The sequence below is a fragment of the Urocitellus parryii genome, chromosome 13 (genome assembly GCF_045843805.1).
Source record: "Urocitellus parryii isolate mUroPar1 chromosome 13, mUroPar1.hap1, whole genome shotgun sequence".
NCBI lineage: Eukaryota > Metazoa > Chordata > Mammalia > Rodentia > Sciuridae > Urocitellus > Urocitellus parryii.
In genome coordinates, this window is record NC_135543.1 from 56,684,281 (window position 1) to 56,705,277 (window position 20,997).

The 20,997-nt window shown below is 39.4% G+C and overlaps 1 protein-coding gene across 7 annotated transcripts in view; it reads left to right on the top strand.

Moving 5' to 3' along the window:
- Window positions 1-20,997, top strand: part of Ptprm (protein tyrosine phosphatase receptor type M) — a 788,264-nt gene that overhangs the window by 674,237 nt on the left and 93,030 nt on the right. For all 7 annotated transcript variants that reach the window (XM_077792334.1, XM_026408885.2, XM_026408886.2 and 4 more), the window contains one exon: window positions 3,598-3,685. In XM_077792334.1, coding sequence (XP_077648460.1) covers window positions 3,598-3,685 — 88 coding nt within the window. The remainder of the gene's footprint in view (window positions 1-3,597; window positions 3,686-20,997) is intronic.

The following is a 20,997-nucleotide window of genomic DNA, read 5'->3' on the forward strand; positions in this document are numbered from 1 at the left end:
GAACACACATCATTTAAGAAAAAAATTGCAATTTTATTAAAAAAAAATCAACATTTAGACAAAGTTTACTTGGTGTCTTTTATATTCTCTTACTGTAAGCCTTCATTTAGAGACCAGGAAGTATGATCTAAGTTTGCAGAGCAATTGTTGGCTGCATGTATATAAGTAGACTTAATACTGTTTTCCCCTTCAATGTCATTGTCAGGGCAAGAGCAGTGGGTTAAGAGTAAGAATACACTGAGGTCTGTCTCAATCTCATGTCCCTCAGCTGGAGAGCTGGGAGGCCATCTCCCCTGTGCCTTGCTTTAGCCCAGGGATGGCCAGTTGAGCTGATGGACTCACTCATCTACAGACATTTGTTGATGCATAGATGCTTTTATATATATATATATATATATATATATATATATATATATGTATATATTTGACTGCTTGGGCCCCAATCATTTTTTTTTGGTGGGGGGCGTGGTACCAGGGATTGAACTCAGGGGCACTTGACCACTAAGCCACATCTCCAGCCCTATTTTGTATTTCGTTTAGAGATGGTCTCACTGAGTTGCTTAGCACCACTGCGGCTGGCTTTGAACTCACCATCCTCCTGCTTCAGCCTCCTGACCACACCTGGCACTGGGCCCCATCCTTCTGAAAACTATAGTGCTCAATTGGAATGAGACTGGATCTTTTTCCATTTGTTGATTTGTGTCTATTTTCTGGTCATCAATTAAATGAAAACAGTGAAATTATAATAACATTTTTTAAAAATAAGGATTTTTGGTAATCCTATGATTACCACAAATGCTAAAGAAACACAGCTTCGATGTGAGTGCCAGACCCCTTGAGAGAACCTCTGTCAGGAGCAGGAGGGGATTTGTGGGGCACAGGTGTGGGCTGTGCCTCAGGGACCTGGGAGCATTTCCCTTTGGGTTGAAGCTGTGGATTTACTGGAAGACTTCAGAGTCTCCCTCAAAGTCAGTTAGTTATCTTCTTCTGTCTTCCTACAAAAAAAAAAAATATATTAGAGAACTTTATAGATGGGGAGAAAAGGCAGGGGGAAGTGAAATTGTTAATTAAATCATGACAAACTCAAAGTAGAATTACATTGTTGGAAGTCAAATAATAGTTATTACTCAACTGTAAGAATAATTGTCATTCATTGGGTAACAAAGACACTATTCAAAGCAAGAGTATCTGACTTTAAAATCCCTGGAGCTATTTTTAAATGCACATTATAGAGCAAAATAGAAGTTAAAGTTTTTTAGCTTGCTACCTGTTTATGTTCTGATTGTGTAATGGTCTTGTTCTAGATGGGATTAAGTAGTGATTTTTCTTTTACTGCTAGTATTATTATTTGTTTACTTTATTAGTAACGCCATTTGTGTGTGTGTGTGTGTGTGTGTGTGTGTGTGTGTGTGTATTTCTCCTACATTCTTCAAAATTTTATCCTTCAACTAGTAATGTATGGTGTGGCTCTATTAATAGAGCTATTAGCATATACTACAGTAATGCAAAAACTGTTATGTTAATGGTTCATCAGTTGTGTGCATAACTGAGGGAATTTAAGGCCATGCATTTAAAACTCTGCCCTTGTTGTCTTTTTGCTCTTTAATGTTATAAATCAGCGTCTGCTCCTGCTGTTCCATAGCATAGACATACCAATGACCAGATCTTCAAGCTTGACAGTAAGACACACCTGGGATTAGGCTCTTTTCCAGCCAGTCTCTTAGGAGAGCTGAGATATATGACAATAGCAGCATCAGAATCCAGCAGTACAATAAAAGTAGGATTTTACAATCCGTGGCCAAAAGAAATCTACAAACTATGGAACAAACACAGACAGTGCTATGGGTTGAATGTGATTTGTCCCCCCAGGGTTCATGTGTTGGGCCTGGTGAGAGGTCCTAGTTTGATTAGAGGTATGCCCTCAGGAAGAACTGTGAAAACCTCTCTGACTTCCTATCTGGAGATGTGATCACTCCCCTTCCCACCTGCACCTGCCATGATAGTACACACCATTAGACCCTCACTAGAAGCCAACATGTAGGGTCACCTGATCTTGTACTTTCAGCCTCTGAAACTGTGAGCTAAATAAACCTCTTTTCTTCATAAGTAGCATGCCTCAGGTATTTTATTATAATAATGAAGAGTGGACCAAGACAGATAGGTTTTCCAAGTCTTAGAATCTCCTCACACATTTAAGCTATAGATATAAATCTTTAAAATTAAAGCCAAGACATACTGTAACCAAATAATGTAGTTTCTCATTCATTCTATAACTCATTACTGAATTCCTACTATGAGACATGGGCTCTCAGTAAATAAAAATGATAAGCATGCAGTCCCTGCTCTCAGAGAATCCACAGCTTGGTGGCAGAAATAGACATGGAAACTGCAGAATATGCCAAGCACTGCCTCCTAATTACATGGTCCGAGTGCCATGTGATATGCAGGTAGCGGGAGCAGAGAGTCCCTGGAGTCTGTGAGTAGTTGTGTCCTATTGTAGCAGGACTGGAGAGCAAATTGTCTAGTAAGAGAAAACAGAACCCAGAAAAAGGAATAATTAATGTTCACTTGAACCACAGACTATCACCATCTGTTGGCAAGGGTTGGAAGGGGCCATGATGATAGAATGGAGATTAGGGAGTAAGGAAGAGTTACCATCTTGAAGAATTTGTTGAAAGCCATCTTGGGGTCCATGATGGCCCTCAAACATTTCAGAATAAGGCACTGTCTCATCTCTACCTTTATTTTTCCTTCCTTCCCCAAATCTTCTACTTTCCTAAATGGGATCAAAAAAGTGTAAGGGTAGCTTTGGCAATGACAAGAAATCAGTTCTGCTAAATCTTTCTTCCTACCGTTCTTCCCATAACCTCATGTATAGTTGACTTCACAAAAAGAAGATGTCACATGGACTAAAGTGGAAATAAAAGTCCCATTTTTTTCCTTTGTCCACTGATGGCAGAAGACATTTCATTATAACTGGAATTGAAAGAAAATCTAATAACATGAAGATTAAAGACCCAGAGCATAATAATGCCAAATCCTTAAATAAATGGACATCTAAGCTCCATTAAAAATGAAGAGAAAACCCCAACAGAGTATATTACTGGATTTTAGCCTTAAAGTCATAAAGTCTTAGCTTACCTACTTTCACCATTTTAACCAAAAAATAAACTTCCTTCAGTCAGCAATTATTGAGGGGAAAAGAAAGGTATCTTCCTATCTCCTATAAGAATATTGATAAGTTGTAATATGATGAAGAAATTGTGAAAAATTTATTGTTTTCTGTATTATTCAGATAAGATAGGCATGATCATGTAACCATTTTTACTGTATTACACAAATAAATTGTGGATTCATTCTTCAACTTTTATCCCTGTGTTTGTGAGATATTAACTATAGGGGAAAAAAGTTTAGGAAAACCCAAATGAAATGTTTCAAATATAATACAGCTTAACAATCAATACCTTACCTCATCCCCATGGGCATTCTTTCCTGCTTGGCCCTTGATCCACATTTCTAAGGACCCCTCCCTGCTTAAGATCCCTCTGTTTACTGCACCAAATTGTAATGCTTAGTGTCACTTCCTCTTTCTTCCAGAGTTTCTTTGAAGGGCAGTCTGCACCATGGGATTCTGCTAAGAAAGATGAGAACAGAATGAAGAACAGATATGGGAATATCATTGCATGTGAGTGCTGACAGTGTAATTGTGCTGTTGTAGAACTTTCTTTCCACATCTGATAAGATTGACCACCAGGCTCATGCAGTGAGAATTTACAGTGCAATTACTGCTTTCATCCTGCTGCAAGGGGCTGGTGTTATGTTCATACTAAGGGAAGGAAAAATGATCTGAATACTGCCACTACATCAGTGTGCTCTCCCTGTGGGCCCAGTTTTACTTTTAGATTTAAGGTTCTAGGAACATAGGTAATGTTAAAATGTGTAAAAGGAAGACACATTTTTAGGAGTAACACCCCAGTCCTAATATTTCCCAGCTGCTTCATGAGAATGAATAGAAATCATGATGCAAAGCCTGCCTTCATGCAAGGAGCTTGGTGTTCCCTGCGAATATTAACTCATGAATCCTCTGGACTCTGGGTTAGGTAGGTCAGAAATAGCCCCATTCTAAGGGCAGGAAAGCGAAACTCAGAAGTTTAATGATAGTCCCCATATCACAATACTCATTAGCAAAAGATCTAGGATTATATCTCAGAAATTCCCAGTGCTGGTGAAACTGAATGTTGCCAATCCGTAATGCCTCTGACGGGTTTTAAATTGAGCCCAACCTCATTAATGTTCCATAATGATGCTGAGACACATGGTAGATTGATGAGCCTCCTTCTCTCCAGGCTCAAGCTATCCATCCCCTGCATTAAACTGCTGTGAGTCACACATAACTGCATCACGGTAGTGACAGGCTCACTGTAGTAACTTAACAGAATTAGCAGTATTTATATAGACACATAAACTAAACAGCAAGGCTGAGAGAACATCTAGCTCATTGTGCCTTATCACGTGTAAGAGAACAAATTTGGAAGGTTTGGATATTACAAGGGAGTAGTATGTTAGCTTTATTGATTGTAAAAGTGCAGTTGAATTCTGTTTGCCTGAGTTAACATTTCTTGAGTTGACACCACAGCGTCTATGGCAGTGCTGCCCCAAAGAAATTTCTATTCAAACCCAGGAGATTGCTGAGCACTTGGCATGTGACTGGGATGAATGAGAAACTGACTTTTAAGGTTTTATTTTTTTATTATTGTTTACTCTTGGTCAGTGCAGATCCAAAGGGTTGGGGCTTCAGTATAATATGAAACTTCCCAACTGAGCATTTTTTGTTTTCCGTTTGGCCATGAATAGAGCCAAACCACCAGCTTTGTTTTGCAGGTTTTGTTAAAGCATGCCGTATTTATTTGGTGCTTCAGTGATGTTGTCAAGGTCCTTTGTAGATGGAAGATGCTGCCTCACAGTCCACAGTTTGATTGCCACTCAGTGAATTCATTTGGCACCTGTGGGGCACTTTGTCAGAGACTGGGGATATAAAGATTATCAAGATGAGATGTTGCCCCTGCCCATGGGACAAAACACACCAGGCAGAGGACAGATCCCCGTGGCTGTAATCCTGCAGTTGACAGCTATGTATACAGTGCCATAATGATTCAGAGAAGGAAAACATTACTTCTTAGCCCATCTAGACTCTTCTAAGTTCTTTCATGTTCTCTGGGAGCCTGAGAAGGTCTTTCACTAGTAGAACAATTCAGATTTCTCCCAATGTCTTCTGTTCCAAGAAACCCTTCATCTCTGCACTAAACTCTAAGGAGATTCACAGAGCTACCATGGACACACCCCTTCACATGCAATGTGGAAGGGGATGTTGATGAGTCATTGTCCTATAGTTGTTATAATATTGCCCATCTGGGCCTTATCTGAGAATAAAGCATACAGAAAGCCATATCAAGGGGTGTCACATTAGGTATGCTGAGAGAGTCAACTGAGCTTTGTGCAGTATAACTTTGAGTCCACTTCTTCCTGATATATAATTTTATACCTGCATTTGGGAAACTCTTTTGAGAAATATTTCTGAATAATTAATAGGAAAAAATTTAGAGGTTTTTGCATCCCTAATCTGAAAATCTGAGATCCACATTGTTCCAAAATGCAAGATTTTTGAACACTGACATACATGTGAAAAATTCTATATCATAAAACTTTGTTTCATACACAAAATTACTGAAAAAGTGTTATATATATCATACTCACTCCTCTACTTAATTCTCCTCACAGATGGACACAGAGTGTGTGAATATATTTCTTCTTTCAACAAGAACTTATCGATCATTTACTATTTGCTAGACACCACTGTAAAAAGATAATGAAAAATTTCCTTTAATCTGTGCATATAAGGTGCATATGAAACATAAATATTTCATGTTTAGACTTGGGTCCCATCCCCAAGATATATCATTATGTATATTCAATATCCTAAAATCAAAAAAAAATTAAAGCACTTCTTGTCCTATGCATTTTTGGATAAGGGATTTTCAACCATAAAAATTTAGTGTTTACTGAGTATTTACTTTTGCTAGTCACTACTCGGTGTACTTTGCGTTTACTCCCAGATGCAACACTATTAAATAGGTAATATTATTTTGTCTGTTTTATAGGTGAGAAAATTGAGGGCAAAGGGGGTGAAAGGACTACACAGTTAATAAGACGTGGAGGCAGGACTCCAACCTGGGAGCTGCTGTCTCTCCTATCTGATGTGCACTTTGAGGGTTGTTCCCATTGGCGTAGTTTAGCCTTTAGCATCACATTCTTCACAGGCCAGTCTCAGTGACAAGGCAGCTGAAGGAGACTCTGGCCCTCCTTTCCCATCCTTCAACTCTCCATGCCACCCCACCCCTAATAAATATACAAAAGAACTAAAAACTATACTTAAAAGTGGCTTCAAGATAAGTCCTCTGTTTCTTAGACTGACCCCTGAGGCCCTCTGTCAAGAAACTCTGGAGTACTACCTCTGCCTTCTGTAGAAGTTCTGTATGATGGCTTCATGTCTGTCATCTAAGAAGGACAATGGGGACAATTTAGTATTTGTTAACCCATTTTCAATCATTGTCACCTAGCTCTGAATGGGCACAGAGAGGGCAGGCTGTCAGAGGACTTTTTAGGAATGGGCCAGATGTAAGGAAGAACAGTAGCCAGCAGGGCTGCCCTGCCTGTGTCCTGCCTGGGAAAGCAGGATGCCCAGCTGGAGGGCACTGGGCAGCGTCCTGATCCTAGGGTGGCAGGAAGGCAAAAGAAAGTCACACGTGGCCCCACCTACTTCCCAGCTTATTATTACACAAACGTATACTGACTTTTTCATGAAGATATTTAAAAACCACAAATGCTGCACAAATATAAAATAGTTTCATGTAACTCAGTAAAGTCCTTACTTTCAAGTTGATGTATGGAGAAGGGAAGTCACTTGTCTGTGATCTAGTACGTAGGTAGTTGTTCTTTTGTGATATGAAACAATGAAGGTCTAGTTAAATTTATTAGGAAAGTTTATTTTTATAGGCTTGGGAAGAGGCATGGCCCCTCCAGGCCAGCCTGACAATGGTCCTATACCAACTGTCTCCTTTAATAAAACGTTTCCAAGCTTCAGGCTCCATTTCAAGTACAGTCCTCCTGTGTTGTTCTTAATCAGCATCCTCTCTCCCCACCACCTGGAGGTTCTGCCCACCTTATCTTGACTTGACCCTCTGTATATCTGATGTGCACCTGTTTGTCACAGAAATATCCTACTCACTCCTCTGCTTAGTTCTCCTCACAGATGGACAAAGAGTGTGTGAACCCATTTCTTCTTTCAACAAGCACTTATTGATCATTTACTATTTGCTAGACATCAATATAAAAAGATGATGAAAAATAAATCAGTACTGCCCTCCTGGCAATTATAATCTGGTGCAGGTTTTGGCAAATGCTTTCTTATAAATGATCCAGTAGTAAATATTTTAGCCTTTACAGGTAACTTAGTCCAATCCTCTGATATAACAAAATATCACACACTGGGTAACTTGTAAGTAATAGAAATATACTTCCCATGGTTTAAAAAATTGTAAATTCCAAGCTCAAGATCAAGGTGCTACTTTACAGATTCAATGTGATTCCCATCAAAATCCCAATGACATTCCTTGCAGAAATAGAAAAAGCAATCATGAAATTCATCTGGAAAAATAAGAGACCCAGAATAGCTAAAGTAATTCTAAGCAGGAAGAGTGAAACTGGTCGTATCGTGCTTCCTGATTTTAAACTATACTATAGAGCAATAGTAACAAAAACAGCATGGTACTGGCACCAAAACAGGCTGGTAGACCAATGGTACAGAATAGAGAACACAGAGACAAATCCACAAAATTACAACTACCTTATATTAGACAAAGGTGTTAAAAACATGCAATGGAGAAAGGATAGTATCTTCAACAAATGGTGCTGGGAGAAATGGAAATCCATATGCAACAAAATGAAATTGAATCTGTTTTTCTCACCATGCACAAAAGTCAACTCAAAATGGATCAAGGAGCTAGGAATCAGACAAGAGACTTTGAATCTAATAGAAGATAAAGTTGGCCCTAATCTTCATCACGTGGGGGCAAGCCCCAAATTCCTTAATAAGACACCTATAGCACAAGAGTTAAAACCAAGAATCAACAAATGGGACGAATTCAAACTAAAAAGTTTTTTCTCAGCAAGAGAAATAATATGTGAGGTGAATAGGGAGCCTACATCCTGGGAACAAATTTTTACCTCTCAAACATCAGATAGAGCTCTAATCTCTAGAGTATACAAAGAACTCAAAAAGTTAAACAACAAAAAAAAGCAAATAACCCAATCAACAAATGGGCCAAGGACTTGAACAGAAACTTCTCAGAAGAGGATATACAATCAATCAACAAATACATGAAAAAATGCTCACCATCTCTAACAATCAGAGAAATGCAATTAAAACTACTCTAAGATACCATCTCCCTCCAATAAGAATGGCAGCCATTATGAAGTCAAACAACAATAAGTGCTGATGAGGATGTGGGGAAAAAGGTACACTCATACATTGCTGGTGGGACTGCAAATTGGTGCAGCCAATTTGGAAAGCAGTATGGAGATTCCTTGGAAAGCTAGGAATGGAACCATCATTTGACCCAGCTATTCCCCTTCTTGGACTATACTCAAAAGACCCAAAAAGAGCATACTACAGGGACACAGCCACATCAATGTTTATAGCAGCACAATTCACAGTAGCTAGAATGTAGAACCAACCTAGATGCCCTTCAATAGATGAATAGATTAAAAATGTGGCATTTATACACAATGGAATATTACTCAGCACTAAAATATAACAAGATCATGGCATTTGCAGGGAAATGGATGGCATTAGAGCAGAGTATGCTAAGTGAAGTTACTCAATCCCTAAAAAGCAAATGCCGAATGTCTTCTCTGATGTAAGGGGGGTGACTCAAAATGGGATAGGAAGGAAGAGCATGAGAAGAAGACTACCACTAAATAGGGAAGAGAGGTGGGAGGGTAAAAGAGGGAGAAGGGGAGTTGCATGGAAGATGGAAGGAGAACCTCATGGTTATACAGAATACATGTATGATGTTGTGATGAGAAAAAGAAAAAAAAGTGTGTCCCATTAGATTGGATAGAGAGAAATGATGGGAGAGGAGGGGAGGAGTAGGGGGGATAGGAAGGGCAGCAGAATAGAATAGACAATATGATTGATGTATGTATATAGTGACTCTATGACCAGTGTGATTCTGCAATCTGTACAATTAGAAAAATGAGAAATTATACCCCAATGATACAAATGTATGAATTGCCAAGATCATTGCAATGTCATGTGTAGCTAATAAAAATTTTTTTAAAAAGATCAAGGTGCTAGCAGGATAGGTTTCTGGTGAGGGCTACTTTCTGCTTCATAGTTGTCATCTTGTTGCAATGTCCTCCAGCAGAGGGAACAAACCCTTTGTCATCCTATGATGGAAGGGTAGAAGCATAAAAGGGCCTAGCTAGGTCCCTCAGCCATTTTAGAAGACACTAATCCATTCTATGAAGGTAGAACCTTCATGGTCTAATCACTTTCTACAGATCCCACCCCCTAACACTGTTTTGTTGGGGATTAAGTTTCCACATTAATTTTGGACCATAGCAACAAAGCAGCTAGTCTCAGTACAGATGTTTAGCTGCTTCAAAAGCAGCCAGACAAGACAGAAACCCAGCGGACCTGTGACCAATAAACCTTCATTGCAAAGCCAGGCATTTGACTTCAGCCTGCAGGCCATTATAGGCAGAGGTAAAGCATATTTAAATCTACCTGCCACCCCTATGACTTTATAGTCTGTAGCCCAAGAAAGGCCAAGGCATCATAAAACAATCAATCTCTGGTCCCAAAATAACAGAAAGCTATGTTGTTGTAACACTGTTGGGGACTGGTAAGACAAGGGTGAATGAGGGAAGAGTGGAAGGTCAGGGAGGACCTATTGGGCAAAAGAAAAGAGCGTAGTATGCGGAGTTAAAAAGTACAGTTTGGAGTCCTTGCTCCACTGCATGTTAGCTGGTGGTCTTGGGTAAGTCATTAGCCTCATCAATATCATAAATTCCTAAGAACCATAGCCTCTTATAGAAATGAACTGAAATGTCACATAAAAACAATATTGACTATTGTCACTTGAAAGAAAAACCACATTTTCTTCACTATTCTTTCTTCTGCTAAGTAGACTCAGTCATTTAAAATGAAAATAGGCTGGCCTCAGTGGCTCACACCTGTCATCTCAGTGGCTTGGGAGGCTGAGGTAGGAGGATCGAGAGTTCAAAGCCAGCCTCAGCAAAATCAAGGCACTAAGCAACTCAGTGAAACCCTGTCTCTAAGTAAAATACAAAATAGGGCTGGGGATATGTCTCAGTGATCAAGTGCCCCTGAGTTCAATACTTGGTACTCCCAAAACTAAAATAAATAAAATAAAATGAAAATCAGCATTTTGAAGTCTCGGGTTCCAAATGAATAGTTAGTACATAATTACCAGTGCCATCTTGCTCTGTAGCTTTAGCTCCACTGTGGATGGTGTTCCAGCTCTTCCCAGACTTGGCTTTGGCTTGTGTTTCTGAGTGGTTTGCACTGGATGTGGCCTTTCACCTTGATTTCTGGGCTGCATTTTCTAGCATCCCCCTGCCCTCCATCCCACTCCCCACCCACCCCTTAGTGTTTCTGTATTGGATTGCATTGTTTTTGTACCTGTCCAGGGACAATGATATGAAGAGACTTCTCTGCTCCAGCCTTTCTGTCCAGTCCTCTTCCTTCTCCCCTTCCGTAGTACCTTAAAGCCTTTCCTTGTGCTCCTGTGTTCTGTTTTCATCTAATTGGCTATCATTTTCTAAAATCCCTCTAGAATTTTATGTTATTGATAATTGGCTAACATAAATATATGATTTTATGTGAATATATAGTATATGTGTGTATACATATATATGTATATATACACACATACACTGGTTATTTATATAATTCTCTCTAAGGCTCCATCGTGGTATATCCTAAGATATCAATCACTTAAGCCACCTGCAAAGTTATTAATGCTTCTTAAATAGAGGATCCAAATCCCAGACAGATCTGTTAATCCACTCCAGCAAATTAGAGTGAATTTGATACCAGGTAGGGGATGAAGGAAAGCCACTACCTTAGGCTTCAGTAGCACAACTGCTCAGGCACCAGCACCGGCCTGCGTCTGGGTCAGACCCTGAGATCTGAGCAGTGTGTCAGTAGGGAGGATGCCCATTTCTGCCTGCATTTCCTGCAGTGCTTTGTGCCACTCTTTTATCATCACCATTTGGCAACTGCTTCACTTAGGCAGTGACAGTAAATCTTGGCTATTGTTAAAGTTGTACAAGGATTTAAGGAATGAAAGAAAACAAGGATAATTCCTTAATCATGCTTATGTATATGCCCATAGATGCTTAATGGCTGTTTCTTTATAGGCTTAGAGATTAGCACTATCATCTCCCTTTCCCTAAACATGTATGTAATTGCACAAAGGTCAGTGTCACTCACTGGGAAGTCTGCCTCACAGAGTCAAGGCCCTGGGGACAGCACCACTTACCTCCTGTGAGGAATTGGGGATTCCATCAACCTATCTTCAAGATGCTTGTTAGTGCTTTTCAAAGAACATTAAAAAGTGCTTGTAATGATCTCGTTCACTGTATTCCAGCAGTGTTCGAATATAAAATGGCGTTAATGGCACTTAAAATCTGTTTATTGGCTTTTGCTCCTAAGTAAGTTAAACTTTTCCGTTATTTACACTGTAGATTTGCTGAGCTAGCCCTTTCCCAATAGGAACTAACACTCTGTCTGCTGTTACCACCACACACACAGACACAGCCCCTATTACTCTCCACAGTTCCTAGCTATAATTAACTCCAAGTTGAAGGCATACACCAAATCTCCAGCTAACGAGGCAGCCTTCTTGCAGCTGGCTCTGAGTTCTGGAGGGCTGACTGCTGAAAAGAATGAGCCAGAATCTGCAGGAGTGTCCCAGGCAGATTCCAGCCTCCTCTTTACTGTCATTCATTCAACAGATACATATTGATCTGCCATGTGTCAGGCGCTGTGCCAAAATGAAGTCATTCTTTCCACTAATATTTATAGAGTGCCTATTTCAGACCAGACACAATCCTACGTGTCAGAGACAGAGCAGGGAACAAAATAGCAGACTACTTTTGGGGTATAGTGCTTAACGTTCTTGCAGAGGGGACAGAAAAGTAATCACTTAGTGCATGGTAAAATATGTGTATCACAAAGTGACTCATGCTAAAAGCAAAAATAAAGCAGGGGATGGAGATGGTCTGAGGTGTCAGTTGCAGTTCCCCAGTTCCCTGAGGGAGGGGACACAATGCCAGCCAGGACTAGAAGCAGGAGAGCAAATGGCGATTCCAGACACAAACTTTGAGGCATTAAAAGTGTGGTCAGGATGGCAAGGAGGCCAGTGTTAGCAGAGCAAAGGGAATGAACAGGAAAGTTGTAGGGTGGGGGGACACTGGGGGGAGCACACTAAACAGTCGACAGAGTCCTTAGCCTCATGAACTTGATAGGGTTAGGAGAGCTAGTAGGATGAATTAAATGATCCCATGTGATTGCACAAATAAATCAAATGAAGTTAAGGGCATAAAAAGAAGCACATGGTATCATGAGAACTCAAAATGAGGGGTTGATTTATTCAGGAGGTATGGGAAGATGACCCTTAAGATGTGACATGGAAGACAACTGAATTAAGAGGATAAAATAAGCTGAATGCAGTTGTGCATGCCTTTTTTAATCCCTGTAGTTTGGGAGGCTGAAGCAAGAGGATCACAAATTCAACTCCAGTTTCAGCAACTTAGTGAGACCCTAAGCCATGTAGCCAGACCCTACCACAAAATAAAAAATAAGAAGTGCTGGGGATGTTGTACCTCAGGGTCCAATCCCTGGTACCAAAAGAAAAAAAAAAGGATAAGAACCTGTCACATGAGGGAACCCCTTAAATCTGAAGAACTGGACAGAAACCAGGGTGTTCAGAGCTGGGAGCGATTAGAGGTGGAAGTTAGGCAAGGGAAGGAAGGGAACAGGTGAATCCAGACCACAGAGCCTTTTAGGGCACATTAAGGATTTTAATCTTTATAATTACAAGGGAGACCTCATTAAGATTTTTTGGGGGGTAGGGGTAGTGGGTTGTTAATTAAATTTGCATTGAAAATTTTTGGTCAGAGGAATAGAAAATGGATCAGAAAAGAACACTAGTTAGGAGATCCTGGGTAGCCCAGGTGAGAAACAATAGTGCTGTGGCTAGAGAAAAGTTATGTTATAGAGTCAAGAGAAGTAATTGACCAAACTGAAAGATGGATAGGATATGGAGTAAGACAGAGGAGGCAGACTTCCAATTTGCAGAAAGATGACGGACGGACATTTGGATAGATAGCAGATGGAGGGATGGGCCATTTACTCAGATGGGCAACACTGGAAGGAAGCAGTTTTGAAGAGGAGCTCAGAGGTGAGCTTCAAGTTAACAGTAGCATGGAAAGCTTCTGGGTTTAAGTGGGGAACATTTTGAAACATTTGAATGGGCTTCCAATAGATGGTTGTATAAATTGCTGTGGGACTTACAAGAGAGGGATCTTGTCCTGGATATGTTAGTGACTCATGGAGCAGACAGGTGGCTAGAGAAGCCTTTGGCATGATGAGATTGTCTGTGAAGAACTATAGAAGACATGGAGAGCCCAGGACCAACCCAAAGGGGCTGTAACAATAGATAATATGGAGATGAAACTGCTCAGCCTAGACACAGGAACATTGTGTCCTGCAGAAATGGGGGTGTTAATGATGTCCTGTTGGTATACCTAGGAATGTCAAGACTGGGGTAGTGGCAAGGACAGAACCAAGTGTGGCATTAGCTAAGAAGGGGAGAGAGGGCCCCTTCTGAGTTTGGATGTCATCTTCACTGGGGCACTCCAGGCATCCCTGTGTAGTTTTCCAATAATGAGAAAACTAAGAGGGCTCTGAAAACTTTCCACCTAATCTGTCCCTCCACCTTCTTTTAATCAGTAGACCAATCTTGGTGGCTTGCATTAAAAATTTCACTTTTTTGTATTGGATTTTGTTTTGTAGCAAAGTTGTCTCTGCTAACTAAGTGACTCCTACAGTGCCTTCTCCCCCTTTTCCTTCCTCTTCTCCTTCCCCTCCCTCTTCCTTTCTCCTTTCTCTTTCTCCTTTCTCTACCCCCTCCTCTGGAATCCATAATTGTTATTATCTGACTTAGCTGTAAAAGCCAGAGCAGTGGGAAGGGAGAGAACAAGAATTTAGTTAGAGGAGACAGAGTTGGTGGAGAAAGCTTTGGCATTAAATTTGGGTGGTCAAGAGCAAGGGGGAAATAGATTGACACAATTCATTTAGGAATGCATAGAGTAAAGTCTGGGATCTCTGTCAGGATTCTGAAGAGTGAAGAGTGCAAGTCTCTTAACAGAGGGACTAGGTAAACAAGGAGCCAGAAACAACACAAGACACACAAGAAACCAGCAGAAAGTGATTCCTCTTTAGTGCCACCTACCATTAAATGCAGGAGTCCTATCCTTGCTCCTTGCTCAGAGCCTGTGTGGCTGGATTGTAAGGCCCCAGGGGGAAACCAGCAAGTTCAACACCAAGGGGTAGGATGCCAAGCACTTCCTACTGGTGATGGTCACCTGGCTCCTCTGCATCTTGTACCTTGAAACAGGTGCAGCAGCATCCTTGGTGATAATAACTATAAAAGAAGCAAAGCCAGAATCAGTGGTAATTAAATTAATGTTAAGTCTTCCCTCAGAGGCCAATGTTACTTAGATCATTGTGATTCCAATTTACCTTAAGTATGTCATCAATATTTGGCAGAGACAGAAAATTGGCTAGAGGTAAAAGATTATCAGTGATGTACTTCATTTCTGCCCCGATGGGTATATCTAATTACTTGCAAGTTAAAATTGTAAGACCATTACCAATATCGTTATGTTTATTATGAAAGTGTGAAAATATTTGAAGCTTCTTAGAGGTATTTTTAAATAATTACTTGATGAAAGCGTGTAAGTACCACATTTTAGAGACTTAGGACAGAGAATTATTTTTTCTTAATTGCCCAGCAGTTTTCTGAAGTATTTTTCTTTGTCACTGATAATAATTGTACATATTTGTTGGAGGGGTATAATGTGATAACTCAACACTTACAATGTATAATGGTCAGATGAAAGTTATTAGCATTTCCCTCTCCTTAAACATTGATCATGTCTTTGTGTTGGAAAAGTTCAAGCTCCTCTCTTCTAGTTCTTTATAAAAGATATAATAGGGGACTGGGGTTGTGGCTCAGTTGTAGAGTGCTCACCTCACATGTGTAGGGCCCTGGATTCAATCCTCAGCACCACACAAAAATAAATAAACAAAATAGAGGTATTGTGTCCAACTACAACTAAAAAAATAAATAAATATTAAAAAAAGCTATAATAGGTTGTTGTGAAGTATAGTCATCCTACTTTGCTATAGAATGTTAAAACTTACTTTTCCTGTCTAGTGCCTGTCATGTATCCTCCCTTTGTCCCTTTGCCCTCTCCTTCCTAGCTCATAGACACCTGCTTTACTCCTCCATGACCTGCCTCCAGTGTATTGTGCCTATATACATGCATTCACATATACATGCATACCTATGTGTTCAAAAACCTCAGCACATGAGAATTTTTCGAAAGTAAGTGATGATTTGTTATGATCAGTTTTTTATGTGCCAGTTTCCTACCCGCAAAATATCAGGTTTTTCCCCCTTTTTCATCTAGTAAAATCTTTTTAAAAGATATGAGAGGAATAGCACGTACTCCTTTGTGCAGATTGAGTTTCTCAAAAAGGCAGAGTTTGTTATATTTCATGATGGGGTAAGCCTGAGTTGTGATTATGTTATAAATATTACTTGGATTTTTATCATATCCCAGTCATTCATGGCAAATAGGCTCTTTTTTTTCTCTCCAATTATAAAAGAAGTTCATACACATTAAAGAAAACATGTATTGTAAAAAAAAATGTTGGGGAAAATTGCCCAGACCCTCAAAGACAGACTAAACTACATAGACAGTTGAAGTAGTACATAAAATCATAAAGGTAAAAAAGAAAACCACTCCAAAATTTACTCCCAGCAGAAACCCCATCACCCCTTCCAGTTATTCCACTGTGTGTAGTTATGCACATAGAATCATCATTCAATATCTGGGGTACTGGTGCTAGGTCACCACCCCATCAGGTAACAAAATGTACAGATGCTCAAACCCCTTATATAACATGGTGTAGGGTTGGCATATAAACTACACATATCACCCTGTATACTTTAAATTTAGATTACTTATAACATCTAGTACAGTGTAAATGCTATATAAATAGTTGTCATACTTATTCTTTAGGGAATAATGTCAGGAAAAACACTGTACATGTTCAGTACAATTATATCTCAAATACTTTCAATTCACAGTTGCTTGATTCTGTAGATGTGGAACCCACAGACAAGGAGAGCCAGCTATATACTCATTTTTATTTATTTATTTATTTATTTATTTGTTGTTCAAAACATTACAAAGTTCTTGACATATCATATTTCATAAATTTGATTCAAGTGGGTTATGAACTCCCATTTTTACCCCGTATACAGATTGCAGAATCACATCGGTTACACATCCACATTTTTACATAATGCCATACTAGTGACTGTTGTATTCTGCTAGCTTTCCTAGGAAAGACAGATATATACTCATGCATCTGATTACTTCATGTAGATGGACTCTAATTAGATATGTTGCTTTGTGGCCTGCTCTTCTTCACTCTATAATATATCAGTGACCTTTCTTCATTATTAAATTAAAGCAAAAGTAATCCCCTTTAATGATTATATTACAATCTTTTGTTTATATGACCACCATGGATCAGTTCCCAATTGATATCATTGAAAGGTTTAAACAAGATTCTAAAAGAAAAAAAAAACTGTATTTCATAAAAGCATCTCTCAGCACAGATCACCAGAGAGGGAAGAGTCTAGAAGCAAAAATGAAGTATCCCAGGTGAAAATTTATCAAGCCTTGAATTAAGTCATTGTCAGTAATGAGACTACTGGTTACTAACTTTTTAATTTATTTGTTACCATGTGCCAGGCATTTACTAATGTATCATACACAAACAATAAAATGTTAGCTTGAGTATTATTCCCATTTACAGTGGGGCAAACTGAAGTGCTAATTAAGTAACATGTTCAAGATCACATAACCAGAAAGTCACAGGACTGTGATTCAAACAGGAATGCTGGCTCCAGAGCAGAGATCATAAGCTCTATACTACACTGCAAAGAAATAGGGATCGAAAAGGAAAGTTATTGCATAGATGCCAGGGAATTGAAATCTACGAGTTGTTAAGCAGGATTCAGCCTTTTTCCTGTCTCCCTGTAAAAGCAGCTCACATCCCTTTAAGGGGCTGCTGGAGTTTTCAGTTCTTCCCTTCTCTGCTTTTCCCAAGCAAGCACTTTTAGCTCTGATGATCATGTTGTGAAACTTGTACAAGGATGTTGCTTTTTTTTTTCTTTTGTAATGGGGATTGAACTCAGGGGCACCACTGAGCCACATCCCCAGCCCTATTTTGTATTTTTTATTTTAGATACAGGGTCTTTCTTAGTTAATTAGTGCCTCACCATTACTGAGGCTGGCTTTGAATTCACTATCCTCCTGTCTCAGCCTCCCTAGTCACTGGGATTATAGGCATGCACCACCGTACTCAGCTAGGATGTTACCTGTTGTCCACCACAATCCCATTAGATTCCCAAATTTTGTACCTGAGCTATTGAGTTCTCCAAACTTCTTCCTCCTTTCAACCTGAATGTTTAGTCACTGGTCCTAAGAGAGGCCCATCTAGTGGCCTCTACAGCAGACTGGAGGGCAGAGGCTCTATTGACGGACACTTGGCATTTCTTTGGGCACTTTGCCTGAGTTACTCTCATATATGACACATGTTGGAAATGTCCTTTATGTATTTCCTCATAGAAACTGGGTATGACTTAGCCTCAGTAGTGCTTTATGAGAATAATTGAGTTTTCCTAAAAGAATGATTTATCTTCTTAATTGGCATTTAATTCAAGGTAAATGAGATTCCAAGAAAATACGGTGATGGGGATTCACACACCAATTTATTGGACCCCAACAATCTGTATTTATTGTTTTTGTTGTTTTGTTTAGTGATACTGGGGTTTGAACCCAGAATCTTGTACATGATAAGCAAACACTTTAAACAGCTATATCCATAACTCTTTTTAGATTTCATTTTGAAACAGGGTCTCACTAAGTTGCTGAAGCTAGCCTCAAACTTGTAATTCTCCTGTCTTAACCTCCTGAGTTGCTGAGATTACAGGTGTATGCCAACATTCCTAGCTTCTATCATTGTGTTGATTTGTTTTCCAGTGCTAGGGTGAAATACTAGGCAAGAGGTCTACCACTAAGCCACACCCCCAGTTCATGTATATATTTTGTTTTATTTGGGTTTTTTGACAGTCTATTTTTTTTCAGTTTTATTGATTTTTTTAAAGACACAACAGAGAAATGCATTACAGGATTACAGGTCTTATTACACATATAGAGTTCAATTTTTCATATCTTTGTATATAGAGTATGTTCATACCAATTCATGCCTTTATACATGTACTTTGGGGTTTTTTGCATTATAATTTTTTTGCATTACAATTCTTATTACATATGTACCACATTTTTTTCATATCTGTTTATATATAAGGTATATTGACACCCAATTCAAGTCGTATGCTGTTTTTAAGTGTTTTGGGTATAGACTGAAGAGAGGGATAGCTGGGTCAAATGATGGTACCATTTCCAGATTTGCAAGGAATCTTCATACTGCTTTCCATATTGGCTATACCAATTTGCAGTCCTACCAGCAATGTATGAGTGTATCTTTTCCCCCACATCCTCTCCAACACTTATTGTTGTTTGTCTACATAATAGCTGCCATTCTTACTGGAGTGAGATGATATCTTAGAGTAGTTTTGATTTGCATTTCTCTGATTGCTAGAGATAATGAACATTTTTTTTCATATATTTGTTGATTTATTGTATATCCTCTTCTGAGAAGTATCTGTTAAGGTCTTTGGCCCATTTGTACATATTGTTTTGATAACCAACTTAGCACTTGTCTTTAAAGAGGAAACCTTAGAATCCAGGTCATTTTTAGTTGTTCAAGTGTCAGTTTAGCCTAGGCTCTGTGGCTGGAAGGAACATTCTTTTGGCTTCTATTGCTTTTTACTTCTTTCATGGACTCATTATTTGTGAGGGTGATACTTTCCTGTTGTATCCTGTTTAGGAAGCCTGATTTCACTCTCTTCCACCTGAAGGAAGGCAGGCAGATTAACTTAGTAGTGCTGATACATGATAGCCAAGAAATGCAATATGTAGTGACCAATCTGCTTTTCATGGGCAAAATACATGTCCGGTGTTCTCCTCTAGAGCTGGATGTTAGCCCACTCTTCACCACTAGCCTACACAGTTGGCCTCCATAGTCATAGTTTCCACATCCATGGATTCAGCCAACCTCAGATTGAACATATTTGAAAAAAATGTTGCATTTCTACTAAATTTTTCCTTGTCATTATTTCCTAAACAATACAATATGGCAACTATTTACATAGCACTTACATTGTACTAGGTATTATAAGTAATTTAGGGATGATTTAGAGTATATGGGGGGATATGCATAGATTATATGCAGATACTAGACCACTTTCAGTTAGAGCATTGATAGACTTTCATTTCCACACAGGGTCCTAGAACAGTCTCTCAGAAACCAAGGACACCTGTGTCTCCTTGGATAAGACAGATTCACTTCTTACTATATACACTCATCTTTCCACTAAAAGAAAGAATACTTTATGAACTTCAATTTCCCAATTCTTAAACATATCTACTGAGTTCACATTAATAATATAGACTGCTGTCCTTCACTAGAAGCCACAGAGTCACTGTCACCGCTGTCCTTACTTCATCAGGGAAAGGGAATGAACCCATCTCAAGGATCTGCCTGGCTAGGAATGCCCTGGACTTCAAGACCCCAAGACCATGAATGCCCTTCCCATCCTGGAAAATGCTACTTCTAGGGTGTCTGAGGCTGGAGGGGAACATGGGGAGTCGTATATAAGTGAGGGAAGGAAGATTTGCTCTCTTATTTTCTTTCATTTGTGGTAAACATAACATAAAATTTATTGTTTTAACTACTTTTTTAAAGTATAGTTTAGTGGCATTAAATACACTCAAATTGTTGAGTAGCCATTACCACCATCCATCTCCAGAATTCTCTTCATCTTGCAAAACTGAAACTGTACCCATTAAACAACACGCCATTCCTCCCTCAACCCAGTCCTTAATAACTACCATTCTTTTTCTTCCTCAATGAATCTGAACATTCTAGATACCACACAAGCCAATCTCTGTAGTATTTATCCTTTTGATGGAGCATAATGTCTTCAAGGTGTACTCTTTAACAGATTTCAAGTCCACAACTAGACCACTGTCAGCACCCCAGAAAGCCCCCTTTGTTTCTTGTCCTGATCACAGCTTGCTCTTTCTTCCATTGAAACAGTGACTGTCAAGACTCATACCAGGTGGCACACACCTGTAATCCCAGCCCCTCGGGAGGTTGAGGCAGGAAGATCATAAATTCAAGGCCAGCCTCAGTAACTCAGTGAGGCCCTAAGCAACTTAACAAAGACTGTCGCAAAATAAAAAAAAAAAAAATGGAAAGGGCTGGGAATGTGACTCAGTGGTTAAAGGTCCCACTCCACTGCCCCTGGTTTAATCCTTGGTACCAAAAGAAAAAAAGACTCTTGCACAATTTTTATTCTCAGCATATTGCAAGAGAAATAGAATGTGTACAACAAATGCAAGCTGCCGCAGTCTGGC